Genomic DNA, 17,864 nt, shown 5'->3' on the forward strand with positions numbered 1-17,864 from the left:
CCGCGGGGTCTAGTGGGAGGAGCAGTTGCCCTGCTGCCGCCCGGCGCTTCCTGTTTCCGGTTCCCGGAGTGGAGCACCGCGAGGCGCCGTGGGGAACGCTGGCGGTGACAAGCTCCCTGGGACCGGGGTCTGCGGCTGGCCGCCCCTCGCTGGCCCTGTCTCCCAGCCCCAGGCAGGGACTCCCCTTGGGAGTCTGAACTTTGGCCACTCCCTTTGCCCACGACACGTGAGTACGAGGGGTTGGTGAGCGCTCACATCTCGGCGTCGTGTGACAGGGGCCGGGACCACCAAGTCTCCCTTGCCCAGGGTTCTAGCCCCAAATACAGCTAAGGAGCCCTTGAGCAGCACGGAGGCGTCAGCGAGAGGGCAGGAGTAGCGGGGTCGGAAGGGAGTGATGGGAAAGGACCCCCCACGACCGTGGAGGGAATGTCCGTGTGTTTGGGAGGCGGGGAAAGGAAAGTCCCCCGGTGTGGAGTGCGCTGGAGGAGTTGCCGGAATCTCGGCCTGCATGGTGAGGGGGGTAGAGTAGCAGCACTGGCCCTCGGCAGTTGGAAAGTTGGGGAAACTAGGATTCCCAGGCCCCCGGGAGAAGTCTGAGCGGGGATGCGTGTGCGGTGCGGGGAAGGGGAGCCAGGCCGGGGAGGGTGCCTGCGTTTCTCTGTGCAGCGAGCCTCTGCCCTGGAGACGCAGAGCTGCTCGTACTCGGCTCTTCAGCACGGGCCCTTCTCGCTCGCTGGGCTGCTCCTCTGAAAGCGGAGGGTGCTGGGGACGGACGGCACGGACGGGACGGACGGGTGTGGACGTGAGCAATGAGTCAGGGAGACGGCAGTGGAAATGTCGTTGAGAAAATGGAACTCATGGCTGGTCCTGGGTGAGGAAGAGAATGGTTACAGAGACTCCGTGATGGGAACGAACTGCTCCCCAACTCCTGGTTTGGTTCTTGATCATCCCCCTGATGAAGAACTGTTTGGCATGGTCAGGTAGAGCTGTCATGTAATGAGAAAACGGACGGGAGCTTTTCAAAAATCTGCAGCCCTGCCCCACGTTTCCAAAATACCCAGACACACCGGCACCTCGAGGATCTAATTGTAGCGCATTAAAGGGGGGCCGCCTGGCCCTTGGATGTCATACTCTTCCTGATACCTTCTTGCACCCCCGTGTTTATCAGGAAATTTCCAGCAACTGCCTTTATGCCGTGAACCGTCCAAATTACCCCAATAACTCCGCACGTATGTAATACTTGTAAATAACCCAGGGCAGGGAACTTAACCTCTGTAAAGCATCAGTTTCCTCATTTTTAAAATGGGAGACGTTATATCTACTTTTCTGGGTTGTGAAGATTAAGGAACATAATCGCGATGAGGCACTCAGCACATGTCACGGGATCAGAGAGAAGCAGCTCCAGCGGAGCATGTAGTCAAACCTCAAGCGAAGAAAGAGAAGGATGTAAATTGATTCTCATCCTAACTTTTTGAACCAATCAACAAGTGAAAGCTCGTTCAGCTCAGCTAGTGCTGACGGCAGGGTGGTTGGCTTGTCATCCTTTCCCAGTTTTGTGAGATTCCTTGTTCTCCTCTGGGGAAAGAAGTCATCAACCGTTAACAAATGAGGAACTGACTTTGAGGCCAGAGAACACAGCTTTCTGTTTGAACATCCCTCTAGGAAAACTGGGTCCTGAGAAGAAAAATCTTGCAAGCCTAGAATGTTGAAACTTCAAATTAGGTCTTTAGAGAATATAAGGAAAATGGCATGCTAAATCAATCTAATGAAAGATATCTTTTGTTTCTCTTTAGTAACTCAGCCGGTCTTGTTGGGTGTTGAGCAATGAGTTAATTTAGGGAAGGTAGGAGTTGGAGGTCTGAGTTCTTTATTCCACCTCCTGTACAGTGAACTGTGTGAGGCGTCACTACCCCTTCCCGTTCCTCTTCTTGTTTTGTCAAAAAGAAAGCAAAGCTTTGGCTGCCTTCTCTGATCCCACACAAAAACTGATGTGAAAGCAGACAGGTATGCATATAGCAATTCAATATAGACCATCAGCTCTGAGGGCAGACTTATCTGGTTCACTCTACTGTCTCTGTCTTCTCATCTGTAAAATAGGGACAGTAATTGTATTTACTGCATAGGGCTTTTGTAAGGATTAATTAATGCATGTGAAGTGCTTCAAACAGTGCCTGGCAGGAGGCAAGCATTCCAACTGTTTCCTGTTGGTGCCCTCAATGCGTTTATGGGACCCTCGGTCTTTATGGCTGGCTATAAATATTCTGTGGAAACACCTTATTAATATCACGGTAGTGAATTAATGTTCGGAGCACACAAAGTCAGGGAGACAACTTTCCATGCATTTGTGGTCCTAGTGGAGTATGGGAAACAGTAGGTCTAATGTAAACTTGTTCAGGGGAGTGGAGAAAATTCAGGGCTCAGAGCTTCCATTTTCCTATCTTTAAATTTATTGGTACACCTTAAATTCTGCCTATTTTCAAGATTTTTATTCTAAAAATGCAATGAAGGTAGTGGGCAAGCATGGAAAAGAATTAGAGGACTTTAAAGAGTATTGGAACCAAAGTCCAGACTTGTAATATTGGAAGCATTTTATTATAAATGAGAAAGACTTGAAAGAATTAAATCTTTGTATCAGAAAAATTAATGATACTGTTATGAAATTAACAAATAGCAGTGGCCTAAAGGGTCATTAATGATACCAGAGTGAAGTCTTTTTTACAAGAGTAAAATCAGTGTGTCCTAGTTATGAAGATAGATAAAATGAGTTTGGGAAACAGAGCCTCATGTTTCAATTGTAGAGCAGTACAAGCAACAAGTCGATTGGATTTACTAAATTATAAAGTGACTTGTTGACCCCCAAAGATTGTCAGGAATTTGGAGTGTAGAAAGATAACTGTACTTACTGGAAATCTAGAAACTCTTGAAATTTGTAACTTGTATAGCTTAGGTTGAGTTTTGGAAGACTTCTTCAAACTACTCATTTTGACCTAATGAATTTTCTTCGTATCTATATACATAAAAGCCTAAGCGACCCTTAATACCGAAGGAGCGGTCACTATGATGCGCACTGACCACCAGGGGGCTGATGCTCAATGCAGGAACTGCCCCCTGGTGGCCAGTGTGCTCCCACAGGGGGAGCGCTGCTCAGCCAGAAGCTGGGCTCATGGCTGGCGAGCGCAGCGGTGGTGGCAGGGGCCTGTCCTGCCTCCACGACAGCGCTGAGGACCCCTCGGGGGATGTCCGCCTGCCAGCTTAGCAGGGAGCAGGCTGGGCTGAGGGGACCCTCCCCCCCCCAACCCTGTGCATGAATGTTGTGCACTGAACCTCTGGTATCAGTATAAGACAGGGCCCAAAGTACTGAGTCTCTTTCTTTTATATCTTTCTTCATAGCTTTCAAACAGACCCTTTCAAGTGTCAAAGTGTAATTTGAGTGTTACAGACCCTATCAAGTGTCAGATTATAATTTCAGTGTTATCTTAGGGAGGGCACTGGTTTAAGTAATATTTATGAACTCTAGCCCCTGCACACACTTCTCAGCTGTTCATTTTCTATGTTTATGGCAAGTTCCAGGCAGAGCCCCCATCCCTCTGGCCTCAACCCTTCCCTTTAAATATGTGGCCAGCAAAACTTGTTTGATCCTGCCAGGAGCATATTCTTGTGTTAAAGATTAAATCTTGCATGGCTGGTATAGTGAAACTGCACAGTTTAAAGTATTAAACTTTAACTGAGATACCACAATCTAACTTCACCGAACAGTAAAGAGGCAAGATGTCTCTACTCAGGCTGTCAGAATTCTTTTTCCTTTCTGACTGAATTAGACTGAAGGTCATATATACGAGCTTCCTGATGCAGTTGCTTTTGGCAAAGAGCTATTAAAATCTATTTGTTGCATATGTCAAAGACTCTTATACTTTCTGCATAATCGAAATATCATTCATTGGTAGTACCTAAGTATTCTGTACCGTGGTTGGTCCTTCTGACAGTTTCTAGAACAAAATATGTGTCTTTTTTCCCAGTAGAACTGAGGAGTTGGTAAACTGCTTTGGAAGTTGAGATATTCTTTTTTAAGCACACCTTGCAGAAATTATCAACAACAGCCTGTAGACAGTAACTCTTCATCAAGGCCAGCACTGTCCTCTTTGCTGAATGTACATTGTGTCCCTGTCCTGAAAGGGCACAGGAAGGACAGCAGGTGAGCAATCGTGTCAGCTAGAAAGAGGCTTTCAAAATAAGTTTGGGGGGGGATGAGGAGGAGAGGGAAGAAGCCTAGAGACCTAAGAATCCAATTCAGAATATTAGGAGACAGGAAAATAATAACTTGGATGATAGCTAAAAGTTTGAAATAGGCAGATACAAGAAACAAAACCAACTTCACAATAATGAAGAAAACCGGCTATTGTAAAATATGAGGTGATAGGTGGAAGATGAAAAGGTTTAAAAAATACCTTTCATTTAGTACACATTCATATGCTTTATCTCTTTCCCTTCTCTTCTGATCCTGCCCCCTTCTCCCAGCATATACACTTTCTCCCAAAAGGATGTCCCCCTTCTACAGCTGCTGGGGGACTGGACTACTGCTGCTGCTACTCCTGGCCATCACGGTAAGAGAATCCTGGCAGGCAGAAGAAAAAACCTGCGACGTGGTAGGAGAAAAGGGCAGAGAATCAGAGAGAGAGTTGGCTGTACTGAAGAGGATGACACCACTGTTTAACAAAAGGTAAAAATGAGAAGAACCTTAAAGAGCTAGAGAAAATAATTATTTTCCACGCCCCCCTCTCCAGACAACCTCTGGTACTCCCACCTCCACAGACCCAGCTCTCCAACTTCAGATAGTCCCCAGATCCGGGCCCCAGGACCCGACAGACCCCAACCTCCCCCACCCCCCTTCAGTACCCCGGGCCCCAGGGGCTCTTGGAGGGAGGTGGTAAGAGGTGATACTCACCAGAGAAGGGCTTTTTGTTGTTATCCTCACCCCAGTATATTTTTTCCATTGATTTGTAGAGAATTGGAGGGAGGGAGTGGAGAGAGAGAGAAAGCAACATCGATGTGAGAGACACATCGATTGGTTGCCTCCCGCAAGTGCCCTGATGCAAGTGCCCTGGTGCACGCATGCCCTGAAGGGAGTTGGGGGTCGAACCTGCAACTTAGGTATGTGCCCTTGACGGGGAATCGAACCCAAGACCTTTCAGTGTGTGAGTCAGTGCTCTAACCACTGAGAAACACCGACCAGGGCAAAGAAGGGCTTTTTTAAAAGAATCTTTTTCAACTCTTACTGATTTTATTTTGGCATTACTATTGAATACGGAGGGGATACATGTATAATAACCTCCTCTCTATCTTTATCTGGGATAGCTGGTGCTATCATGCTTGCTTTTATGATACAAACAAATTCTCACCCAGTTTTTAGTAGCATCGTGCATTTCTCTAATGCAGAAGAGTAGTGCTTCTAAGGCTGGATCCAAGAGACCAGCTTGTAGGAATTTAAAAAGCATTATTAAATGCTTTCATGAAATAGGACTTTAGAAGTATCAGATAAGCATATTTATGCCTATACACATCATCATCAGTGTCAAGAATCTTCAGGTATATAAATCTGAAGATGACCTTTAAGGAACAAGGGAGTATCCCAAGAACATAGACCCTTATTCACAGGGAAATGGTAGCTAACACTTTAGCATAGTCTAGAGCAGAGATACTCTAGGAATATCTAACTGTCTGGGTGGCGTATTTTAATCAGTCATCATCAACAATTAGGATGGACTGTCCTAATTGATGAGACATTAAAGTAGATAATGCCAAGTCTTAGGTACTGTGGCTGTTTTATCTCTATTCATCATTCTTCTGGTGAATATTCAGGAAGACTGTCAGGGTCATTGTTGTCTCATGATTCAGCAAATATTCACTATTACGTTCAGCCATGACATCAGATAAATCGAATGCACCTTTTTGGGGGTCAGAGGTTTGGGGGGTAAAAGGAAGAAGGGCTCATAGCTAGTAACTCTTCTCTTCTTCTTTCTCCTCCCTTCCTGACAGCTTTGAGAGCACTGTGGGCCAGGGGCAAGACACGTATATGTACAGATTCAGGGTGTGCAGGGAAGCTGGTAACCACTCCTCCGGGGCAGGCCTGGTGCAGATCAACAAAAGTAACGGGAAGGAGACAGTGGTGGGGAGAATCAACGAGACTCACATCTTCAATGGAAGTAAGACTCTCACTGTTGACTGATTAATTGATCCCAAATTAGTCTCTCAGGCAATCCTGTATGTCCCTCCCCGTCTTTTCAGAATATCATATGGTATGTGTGGTTCAGCATACCTCAGACTATAAACCACAGGGTACCTAGTCCCACAGCTCAGCTCCTCTGGAGCCAGGGCTCAGGACATTTATGTGTTTGTTTTAAAGTTAGGGAAAAGCTTATGCAAAAAAAGAAGAATTTAGTGGAATTTATAGCCTGGAGTCCTTTTAATACTTAATGCGTATTTCATGCTAGGCTTGAAAATATCAACCACGACCTTTTCTCATCAGATTAATCAAACTTTGCCAGTTAAGTTATAAGAGATCAAGTTTTGCCAACCAGTCTACAAAAATTTCTCCACCAGCTTGTGATAATGATGGTGATAACATTTCTCAAAAGTCAGTCTTATTGCTGGAAAAGATTACATGAGCACCTATAATCTAATTCTTTCCCTTAAGGTAGGGGTGGGGGAACCTTTTTTCTGCCAAGGGCCATTTGGATATTTATAATATCATTTGCAGGCCACTATCAATTTAAAAGTTAGCCTCCTATATTTGGTCAAACATTTAATTAACTCACCCCTAAAGCCTTGGTGGGACCAGACCAAATGATTTCCCTGCCCTTATGCAGCCCTCAAGCCAGGTGTTCCCCACCCCTGCCTTAAGCAGATAAATTATCCCCCCAGTGCTATTTGCTAAATAATATAAATGACAAAAGACTAGGTTTTGACTCGTATCATATTGACTTTAGTGACTGAGAAATCTTTTCACCTTTTTTTACTGTTTTCATGTATGCAAAATTGGAAGCAGAATCCTTACCTTATTGAGCTCACATGACTTTTTGAATCAAATATTTTGCAAAAGAAATTTGAACACAGTAAATACTGGAAAAAAAAAAAAAAGAAGAAGAAATGCCTTCCAATCTTAAAGAACATCCACTTTGAACTAATCTGTGGCTAATTTAAATCTTAGGCTTTCTCCACCATAAATCTTAGGCTTCCTCCGCCACCCACGAATTGTAAGGGGCCGCTTTGATGTTAGCAGGTGGTCAGCAAATGTGCACCATTGTTAAGGAATGAATCATAATTAGTTTTGCACTATCAGGAGCCTACCTCTAATGTGGAAAATTAAGATTTTTTTAAATTTTTTTTTTATGTTTTGGTTAATTTCAGAGAGGAAGGGAGAGGGATAGAGGGATAGAAACATCAATGATGAGAGAGAATCACTGATCGGCTGCCTCCTGCACACCCCCTACTGGGGATCGAGCCTGCAACCCAGGCATGTGCCCTGGCCAGGAATTGAACCTGGGACCCTTCAGTCCACAGCCGATGCTCTATCCACTGAGCCAAACTGGCTAAGGTGAAAATTAAGATTCTTGTATGAATATTTGATTCTTAGTTGTCAAAGCAAGGGAACATAAAGCCAAGTTTTAGCTTGGCATTTCCAGTATACAGAGTTCACACTGATGAGGGTTATTTTAATTAAAACCAATTTGTCTGAATGTCCCAATTCCATCTTACCACAGTATCCAGGTCTGCCTCTACTTTTCCCCCACCCCCAAAGCTCCATTTTCCTTGTCCCTCCTCAGGTAATTGGATTATGCTGATCTATAAAGGGGGTGATGAATATGACAATCACTGTGGCAAGGAGCAGCGTCGTGCAGTGGTGATGATCTCCTGCAATCGACACACCCTAGCGGTGAGGCGCCCTGGGGCACATGAGCCTAAAGAGAGAAAAGGACTGGCCTGAGGTGGGAGAGACTTTCCAGAGGGTGCAGGATACTTCGGGATGGATTAGGGAAAACTCCAGGTGCGATTCTTCCCTGTATCTAGACACCCATCTTCAACATACATGGAAAATAGGCTATTGGACCAGGAAAACAAATGTTTTGGAGTTTAGTGGGGGTTTTTTCTTTATTTAGATGGAATCAAAACATTTTAAATGTGTTTTGTCCTTTCATCATCAGGACAATTTTATCCCTGTATCTGAGGAGCGAGGCAAAGTCCAAGATTGTTTCTACCTCTTTGAGATGGAGAGTAGCCTGGCCTGTTCCCCAGAGGTCTCCCACCTCAGTGTGGGTTCTATCTTACTTGTCACGTAAGTACTCTTTTTTTCCCTTATCAGTCCAAGCCTTTCCCTTTTTTCTTTTTTTTTTTAAATCCTCACCTGAGTATATGTTTGTAATGATTTTTAGAGAGGGGGGAAGAAAAAGAGAAACATCGATCGATTGCCTCCCACACAAACCCCATCCCCGGGGATCAAACCCACAACTGGGGTATGTGCCCTGACTGGGACGACACTCCAACTGAGCCGCACCAGCCAGGGCTCCCTTTTTTTTTAACTCATAATTTCTTGGATGCGTATGGGCATAAGGTGTGTGTGTGTGTGTGTGTGTGTGTGTGTGTGTGTGTGTGTCAGAGGGAGAGGGAGAGAGATAATTGGAAGGTGAAGAACTTTGTGAGAAAATCCTCATTAACCTCTGACTATTCAAGTTTTTAAAAATGAGATTTGTTTTGTCCCCAATAAATAATTCACATTTGAAGGTGCTTTATTTTTATCCTACTGGAGGGCTGGACAGTTTTTAATACTATCCATTAGAATAGCAATTTTCAGCCAGTGTGCCATGTGATACACTTGTGTGCCACAAGAATTTTTAAAACATGCAATACCTGACTAATCAAGGGCACTGACCTCTTTTCCCTTAGATTATCAAATAAAAAAAAGACAACAGCTCAGCGGGGTGGCTCACTAGTGAAGCATTGACCTTTGAACCAGGAGGTCATGATTCGACTCCCTGTCAGGGTATACTGGTATGCCCAGGTTTCAGGCTGGATCCCCAGTAGGAGGTATGCAGGAGGCAGCTGATCAGTGATTCTCTCTCCTCGTAATGTTTCTATCTCCCCCACTCCCTTCTTCCCTGAAATCAATAAAAAAAAATATTTTTTTTTAAATGATGACAGCCACCCTATCTGATGTGGCTCAGTTGCTTGGAGCAGCGTCCTGTGCACCAGAAGGTCATTCCCAAACCCAGTCAGGGCACATGCCCAGGTTTCAGGTTCCATCCCTGAAGGGGTGCATAGAGGAGGCAACCATCAATGTTTCTCTCTTTTTCTTTCCCTCTCGTTTCCTCTTTCTCTAAAATCAGGTTTTTTTAAAAATGAAACAACAAACACAGCATTAGTCCTCTGGTATGAATGAATCAAAATTATACCCCTTTTTTTTTTGTCAGATTTGCAAAAAATACATTTTCTGGTGTGCTGCAGAATTTTAGTAATAGCTATGTGTTCCATGAGATGGTTAAAAATTGCTGCATTAAATTATTAGAACTTTTGGACAGACAGAATCATGTATCTAAGAGTGACTGTTGGCAGAAGTCAGTCATTTTTTTTGTGAGCAGTTTGCTTTTCTCAGACTGACAGTGCTCTAATTGGTTTTCTAGGGAAGCTACCCAGCCCCTTTTCATTTAATTTCACTACCTTTTCCCCCTTCTTTTTACAAAACACAGCTTACGAAACAGCCAACAATGAGAACAGAGATTATCCTTAGTACCTGAGTTTTACCATTTCTTGTTTTTTAAGTATAGCTCTTTCTTCAACAGGTTTGCATCACTGGTTGCTGTCTATATCATCGGGGGGTTCCTGTACCAGCGATTGGTGGTGGGAGCCAAGGGAATGGAGCAGTTTCCCCACTTAGCCTTCTGGCAGGATGTTGGCAACCTGGTAGCAGTAAGTAACAGGGCAGCTGGCCGGGCCTGAAGCCTGCATACAAGGTTGAGTGACCAACCACCTGGTTTGCCCAGACTGAGGTTTCCTGAGACACAGGACTTGGATGCTAAAACCACAAAAGGGCCCAGCAAGTCAGTTGGTCGCCCCTAGTACTAAGTAGTATAGCCTCTTACTGTCTGGCCTTGCGAAGACTTGGCTGGAAGAGCAACACTGTTGCTTAGATTTAAGAATCTGATATAGCTGTTCAGGGGCCTAGATAGGAAGAAGGTGAGACCTAATTAGAATTTTTCTCCTACTTCCTCCACATTCAATTTAGGCTGATCCTTGAAGCTTTGAGGGTTTCTCTTCATTATACCTGGGGAAAACTAGTGCTTGCCACATTCTTAGACCATAAATATACTTTGCCTTACCCTAAAGTTGGTTATTCCAAATGACCATTTTCTTCCTTTGTTTCTTTCCCTACAGGATGGTTGTGACTTTGTGTGCCGTTCTAAACCCCGAAATGTGCCTGCTACATATCGTGGTGTGGGGGATGATCAGCTGGGGGAGGATTCAGAAGAAAGGGATGATCATTTACTGCCAATGTGAATGCACTTTATACGCCCAGCTCCTTCAGTCCCCCAAACCAAAGCATACGCAGCCAGATTTCTTAAGCAGTCTATTGCAGCCTCTCATCTCACCCTAAATGTTGCTCTTGCTTTCAGTTTGCTTTTGGTTTACATCCTTTTCTCACTATAGAAATGCCTTCCCTTTGCTCCCTATTTTTGTTTTTCCCTCTAGAGAGGTACTATAATAAGGCCTGTGACAAAAGGCACTATGCCTTGGTATAGGAAGGTACATGTAGGACTAGTTATGAGCAAAAGCATGTGGCAGATTTGCTGGCCTTTTCAAACACATTTTCACAAGTTTTTGAGACACTGGAATTCTTTAATTAAAAAAAAAAGGGAAAGAAACATTATTTATACAAGGTTTGATTGCTTTCATGCTCATAGTCTCCATGAGAATTTGCATGTAAGTTCTTGCTGCTTGGAACTACTTTGCAGTCAATACTTGGTTGTAGTCCAAGTAGTCATTTGGTCTGAACCTGGGGATGTGGTAGACCTGCTTCTCCCACCTGTGGGGTTAGGATGGGAAAAGTGAAATTTCCCAGTTAGAGGAGTATAAGGTACCATCACATCATTCATTGGCATTTTAGTAACTCTGTAGCTGGAATTGGCCCTCGGTTGTGGTCTTGCAGTTACTCGTCCACATGTCGCCAAAATGCCTAACCCACAGGTCTGGTCGTTAAACAGGGAAACTAAAAGTGATCTCTCCCACTTGGAGTAAAAGTTGGCCAAGCCTTTCTTACCAGTGTTTCTAAACAGGTAGCACTTTCTTCACAGGCTTGTCATTTTGACTTTATTTTTTCAATCTTCTGGAAAGGGAATGGAGGTAGAAGCAGGACATCTAGGGCTCTGCATTCTCTGCTCTAGGCGTGGGATTCTATGCCTGTCCCTGCTTCTGGCTCAGGGAAGTATCTTCTTGCCCACATTTCTGTGGGGAGTTTTTAATGCTCTCCACCTTTCTGTTTAGGCCATGTGCCCAGAAACCTGGCCTGATCTTTATTTAATAGTGAACCTGTGCCATTGAAGAGTAACCTGGCTCCATGGGGCACCAGAGGATGGAATCAACAGGCAGGGGCCTTTTATAGCCTTAGAGGAGAAAGTGAAATTATTTCATCCTTGGACTTTTAAATACTGTTGGAATGACTTTTTTCTTTATAAACAGGGAAAATAATGTTACAAAAAACATCTTTTTGTTATTTGTTCGCACCCCTCCCCACACTCTAGTGTTTTAAAAATGAAGAAAAAAAAAAAACCCTAACATTTTTGTACAAAAACACTTGAAAGATTAAAAAAAAAAAAAAAAAAAAAAACATATTGGCCTAGTCATTTGTGTGAAAGAAGGTAGAGACTAAAGACACTGGATTAGAGTAAGAGACAACTGAGACCAATTTTTATCCTTTTACTGAAGAGGAAAAAAATATTGAATATTTTTGTTGTATAAGGAATAGTGCCTAAGGCAGGCATTTATCCTCCTGACCTCAGCTCCACACACTCCTGTTTTATAAAGCTATAGGACACAGCAGAGTTGGAACTAAAAAGGTAGAAGACATCAGATAAATTGGAAGGGAGTAGGGGGGATACAGGAAGAATGACAACAGCCACATGTGTGCCAAACACTTAGTCCCTGCAGCAAATCAGAATGATGACAGCCAAGTGCCTACACTAGCTGGTGAGCCTGCCATGGATGGAGGAGAAAATGTTCAATAGTAAGGGAGTGGATGATGACAAAGAAAACTGGGCCGTAGCTACAATCCGACAATCCAGAGGGAGTACTGGATTTTACCGCTTGTGTCAAGCTAGAAGAACCCTCCTCCCATTGGGGAGGTACACCTACCTTCTACCCATTTCCTTGCCTTGCCATACTATATCTTCTTGGAGAACTAAGACCCTGGCTACCCCACTCCAGAAAAAGGCTGAGCAGTACTAGTTCTCTATAGAGTTCATTTTTATAAAGATTGGATTAGGGCAGGTGAAAATGGTAAGAACTGTAAAGATTTTAGAAAATAAAGTAGAACCCAGAGAAAATGTCCAAGCTCCACCATGTAGCACCAGCAACCAATTCTTGCACATTCTTTCCCTGTCTTAGAAATCCCCTCCACAGATTTATTTAATTGGAAAAGTTATTTATTCCCTGTAAAGTCTGCGGGCACCAGGCAGGTTATAGCCTGGACAGTGGGGAGTGTCTGCCTTAGGCTGCTTTGTGCAAGAAGGCCACCTTAGGTCTCCTTGAGGACGTTGATCTTGGCGCAGATCTTAAGGGCTGGGCCCAGCTTGATGTTCATGGCACTCATAAGATGTTCCTCTTTAAGTAATAAAAGGGCTTGTCCATCAATCTCCTGGGAACGAAACTCCTCTGCAATCTCTTGACAGCCTAGAAGAAAATGGGAATATGTATGAGAAAGTATAAGGTAGCACCACATAGGAGGGGGAAACTCGATGAGAAACATGCAAACGTAGCAATGGTTAATCCCAAAGTACGTGTCCTAAATTCAGTAATATGAAGATTTGAGATGACAAGCTTTCGAAGAAAAGGAAATCAGCAACTGGCTATTTAAAAGAAAGCCAAGATCATGGAGGAACTAAGTTCCAACCAGAGAAATAACCTCATTCAAATAGCCTTAGGAGGGGGAAAGGGTGGGAACAAAAATAAATGTTTTCTTTTACACTGGCAAGAAAAGTTCAAATGAGCCTTTGTGGCACTTGTTTAAGAGCACAGAACTCAGACAAATAGCAAGAGCAGGGCGATTTCTGGAGAGAACCATCCCTTTGTCAAGAACAGCTCATAAACATTCCTGCTTTGAAGAGAATGGGGCAATAATGGCCCCTTATTTTCTAAGCCCCCTCTCCACTGAGTAAGTCTATCCATGGTAGGTGTCACAATCACATAAAAATGTGCTTTATCCAAAAATTAATGGTAAGAAAGCTGAATCATAGGAGATGAAATACATTGAAATTGCTGACATAACAGAGGATGACAATCCAGATGGAATTAGTAGACGAGCCTGTGGGCAAGTAACTTGAATAAATATCAAAAGACGTACAGCCTTCAAGCCTCTACTGCTTAAAAGTTATGTTCCCTGTTCTCAAGGCCTGTGTGAAGAGCTCAGGAAAACTAAGTATATATGTGACCTGAGTTCTTTTGGATAGGGCCTCAGTACCTTGTAGAGAAGCGATAAACTCATACACCTCCTCTACACTCCAACGGCTGGGATTGCTGGACAGGAACACAGGGTTGATGCCGTGTAATTCTGGGGTAGGTGGAGCTGTATTGGGGTTCCCCAGGTCTCGATCTCCATGCCCCACTCTCACTGATAAAGGCCCAGGAGATGTTGGAGAGAGTGCTTCATCATAACTGGAATTATCTGAACCCCGGCTAGAGTCCTCTTGACCCTATAAAGAAAACCGAAAAACAGTGAGGTCATGAATAAGTTTCCTCTGCCCTCCCCAACCCCCCTGGGTTTGGGTTCATATCAGGCATGGAGGAAAACTGAATCTTACCACAAGTGAGGTAATTTGTACTTCATTTGTAAATGTCCAGTCACCTGTCTACTCTCAAGTGTCTTTCAAGTATAAACTATCAACTCTTGATTCTCCCCTTCTACCAATGATCTAGATTTTCCCTACTCAAACATAATGTAAGGATTAATGGATGTATAAACCAGTAATCAGAGGAGGAAGAAAAAGTCAGGATCTTGGAATCTGGAGTAAGGCAATCAATGCAAAACCAGAGTTCTGATCTCACACTGTTTAGGCCCATTTTAAAGGTGGCACTGGGACAGCAGCTCACCCGGTGTCGCTTGCCCTGGATCTTGGCACGGGCGATGTCAGAGGAGCTGCGGCGGGGTCCACGCCGACGAACACGAGCATAATTGGCTTCTTGAAACTCTTTCATTTTTTTCCTCTTCAGCCGAAACTGGTGACTACAGCTCACATTATACCTACAGATCAGGCACATGTAGGAGATCAAAGGTGCTGCAGAAAACTACCTTGTTACCCTAAGCTTGTGAATTGGTATTTTAAGAGCTGATTTGGGGAAGACTATGAAAGCAAAGGAGACAAGTATCAGCTGTGAGATTGATGATCCTAGGGAAGGGCTATAATATTAGATGAAAAAACCACTGCTGAAGATGAGGAGGGGATGCCTCCAGTACCTCTTGGCACAAGTCATGGAGCAGAATCTCTTGGAGCCTCGAAACTGGTCTGCAGGGGCATACTTCCCACAGTATTCGCACTTCAGGAGATTCGCCTTCTTATCTAGCTCTGAAAAACAAGGCATCACTCGAAAGCTGCATGGGTTTCTGCTGCTGCTCAAACCATCAGTAGGCTCAGAACTGGACTCTAATTACTCTCAGAATTTGCCCCCAAAGACCTACACCACCCTAAAACATAAAGTTCGAATTCCAGAATCATAAAGGCATGTTCATTTTAGTCTTCCTATCCTTAAGCTAGACTATTTCTATTTTGATTACAAATTTTATCCCAATTCACACTCTCAGATTTCAGCCAAGACTGCATTTCTGAACAGGAGAGAGGAACTAATTACTAATGCCTAGAAAGATATCCCTCCCCCACAAAGTTCCCAAAGGCAGAAAGGAAATGTAAATAAGAGTCTTTAATATAGATTATAAAACCTAAAGAGAACTGGAGATTTAGAAATATCCTATTTTATTTAGATTATCTTTTGAAAAAATATATCCTTACAGTAAACTAGAGGCCCGATGCACAAAATTTGTGCACTCAGAGTATGGGGGGATCCCTCAGCCCGGCCTGCGCCCTCTTGCAGTCCGGGAGCCCTCAGGGAATGTCCGACTGCCATGGAGGTGGGAAAGGTCCCACCACCACCGCTGCGCTCACCAGCTATGAGCCCGGCTTCTGGCTGAGCGGTGCTCCCTCTGTGGAGTGCACTGACCACCAGGGGGCAGCTCTTGCATTGAGCGTGTGGCCCCTGGTGGTCAGTGCACATCATGGCGACCGGTCATTCCACCGTTTGGTCAATTTGCAGATTAGCCTTTTATTATATAAGATAATTTAACAGCTTACTTTAGCTTGATAAAAATCTCCCTAATCCTGTGGAATTCCTTTTGTGTGATTCTACATATTCTAGTATGTGATATAGTATCTGTGTCTGGATGGACATTATATAAGTCCCTCTTTAAATTGATGATTACTACTTTATACTGAGTCTTCAAACACATCTGCATGAGGCTCCTTCCCCAGACGGGTCTCTAAGTAAATACTTACCAGCAGATGGGCTGTCCCCTCCCAAGGGGCCACATGACTGGTTCTCATTCAGCCCTGTCAGGAGGCCAGTCTGTAGAGGCTTCTCAGACTCTTTCAGTAACTGAGAACAACCCACCTGTCCCAGAAGAAGGTCACAGTTAAGTTAGCCTAATTCCTTTCTGCTTCTCCATAGCTTTCCCAGCGTTTCTCACCATTAAGTCTTTGCCTGGATTTCTAAGCTAATGGTCAAGTCTGGTTCAGAGAGAATCATTTTCAATATGGGAATCAAGAGTCTCTAACAGGCTTTCTTCAGACAAACACTGGAGAACAGAGTCTTACCCTGGCTCCCTGTTTTGTCCTTTTCCTTCCTAAGTTGAGGGAATGCACTAGGAGTCAGGACACCTATGTTCTAGTTTTGCAACTCGTGGTACTTAGAATAGTCCATTAACTTTCAACCACAATTTTCTTCATTATAAACCAAACCTAGTTTGTCTAACAAAATATTACAGCTTTCAAGGTCACCCCCTGCCTTTTCTTCTCTTCTTCCCAAAACTTTCATTTTCTGGTCCACATATTATTCTTTTTCCCTTCCTTTTACAACTCACCAAATGAACAGCAGAACTGAACCATTCTCTAGTAACTAACTAGTTCTGAGCCTTCTGATTTAGTGGCATTTGAAAAGACAACAGTCAGTCCAAGTCCCCACTTGAAAGCCCCATCTTCCAGCCCTGCCCTCACCGGGAAAGGTTCTGCTCCTTCCTGGATAACGAAGCCTTCAATGATGTGGGTGAGAATCTGGGGCTTCACAATGGCCTGTGGGGGTTTTGAGTCGCCCATCTGTCTGGACACCATGGCTAGTGTAGGAGGTGGTGCTGATGGGGCAGGAGCCAAGGATATTAGTTCACTGTTTGGGGTATTAGCATTCACATTGGTCACTGATTCAACTTTCTCTGGAAAATAAACACAAATTAAGGAATAGATATGGGATAATGTAACTGACCCATCTATTAGCCAAGCCAGCCTAATCTTCCACAATAATACATGGTCACCTTTTTTTTTCAGAGAGAGGAAGGGAGGAGAGAGGGATAGAAACATCAATGATGAAAATCATCGATCAGCTGCCTTTTGCATGCCCCATACTGGGGATCGAGCGGCAACACTGGCATGTGCCCTGACCAGGAGTCGAACCCTGACTCCTGGTTCATGGGTCCATGCTCAACCACTGAGCCACACCAGCCGGGCTGCATGTTCACCTTTGCTCATTCACCCTGGATTCTGTTCTTTTCAATCTATTCATCTGTCCACCAAGTGCAGACCCATACTCTACAGAACCAGACTTATCTGTTAGCTCACTCACTCAGAACGTTAATCTCTGTGTACTCCAACAGCACTGCAGAAGTCAGTCTCTCACCTCCAAAACTGCTCTTCTCCTCCATGGCCTTTGGGCTCTCTGCTACCGGAGATGCCTTGGCAGGAAGCATTGAACCCAATGTGGAGACATCATCTCTTTCCTCCTCAGACTCAGCCTTGCGTTTCACACCCAATGCCTGGGGCTTGCCCTATAAAGAAAAGAACAGAAAAGAAATCAAGAGTTATAAGTAAAGGAAGATAAGGAACCATAAATACTCCATATTTTCAGATAAAGTTTCCTTAGTTCCAGATTCCCCAATTTGTATATTTCTCACGGTACATTAAAATTCCTGGTCATTCCCAAGAAGTGTAACTTCCACCTCAGGACAAAAGAAAATGCAACGTTCATTAGTCCTGACATAGACCTTGAGACCCTGGATTCATTATGGCCCAACTAAGAACTGTTGTTTTCTAAAGATTATTTAGGTGGTTACAGCTATCTTGATCGAACCCAGTACAGATCCAAAAACCCAGAATGACTTCAGTAGCAGATTTAGGAGTCTGAGGTTCAGATATTATATACATTAACATCACTCTCTCTTACAAAAAGAATACCAGTATCTTAAGTTTCCATTAATCTCTCTCACAAAGGAACAAATAAATACCTTCTAAACTCTTCATTCCCCTACTATGTTAAGCTCTAATTCTACTCAGCCACAGGTCTACTCTTAA

At 44.0% G+C, this 17,864-nt stretch overlaps 2 protein-coding genes across 10 annotated transcripts in view; one reads left to right on the plus strand and one right to left on the minus strand.

Annotated features, from left to right (window-relative positions):
* M6PR (mannose-6-phosphate receptor, cation dependent) lies at positions 1-11,872 on the plus strand. Of its 4 annotated transcripts, none has more exons than XM_070410717.1 (9): positions 1-226; positions 4,017-4,192; positions 4,516-4,717; positions 6,034-6,200; positions 7,821-7,930; positions 8,199-8,329; positions 9,831-9,957; positions 10,423-10,541; positions 11,530-11,872. In XM_070410717.1, exons 3-9 carry the CDS (start codon positions 4,539-4,541, stop codon positions 11,564-11,566), a joined length of 870 nt encoding a protein of 289 aa, XP_070266818.1. In that variant the 5' UTR covers positions 1-226; positions 4,017-4,192; positions 4,516-4,538; the 3' UTR covers positions 11,567-11,872. The 4 variants fall into 4 exon arrangements, with proteins under 4 accessions (XP_070266818.1, XP_070266817.1, XP_070266819.1 ...); XM_070410716.1 differs by having other exon boundaries at positions 4,020-4,192; XM_070410718.1 differs by lacking the exon at positions 4,017-4,192.
* PHC1 (polyhomeotic homolog 1) overlaps positions 11,662-17,864 on the minus strand; it is a 22,117-nt gene continuing 15,914 nt past the window's right edge. For all 6 annotated transcript variants that reach the window (XM_070410713.1, XM_070410714.1, XM_070410711.1 and 3 more), the window contains 7 exons: positions 17,194-17,341; positions 16,521-16,732; positions 15,804-15,918; positions 14,714-14,822; positions 14,350-14,500; positions 13,721-13,952; positions 11,662-12,933 (listed from right to left, as the gene is read on the minus strand). In XM_070410713.1, the coding sequence (XP_070266814.1) occupies positions 12,779-12,933; positions 13,721-13,952; positions 14,350-14,500; positions 14,714-14,822; positions 15,804-15,918; positions 16,521-16,732; positions 17,194-17,341 (1,122 nt within the window). In that variant the 3' untranslated portion in view covers positions 11,662-12,778. The remainder of the gene's footprint in view (positions 12,934-13,720; positions 13,953-14,349; positions 14,501-14,713; positions 14,823-15,803; positions 15,919-16,520; positions 16,733-17,193; positions 17,342-17,864) is intronic.

The sequence above is a fragment of the Myotis yumanensis genome, unplaced genomic scaffold (assembly GCF_028538775.1).
Source record: "Myotis yumanensis isolate MYYU_CA2020_CCGP unplaced genomic scaffold, mMyoYum1.0.hap1 SCAF_3, whole genome shotgun sequence".
NCBI classification, from domain to species: Eukaryota; Metazoa; Chordata; class Mammalia; order Chiroptera; family Vespertilionidae; genus Myotis; species Myotis yumanensis.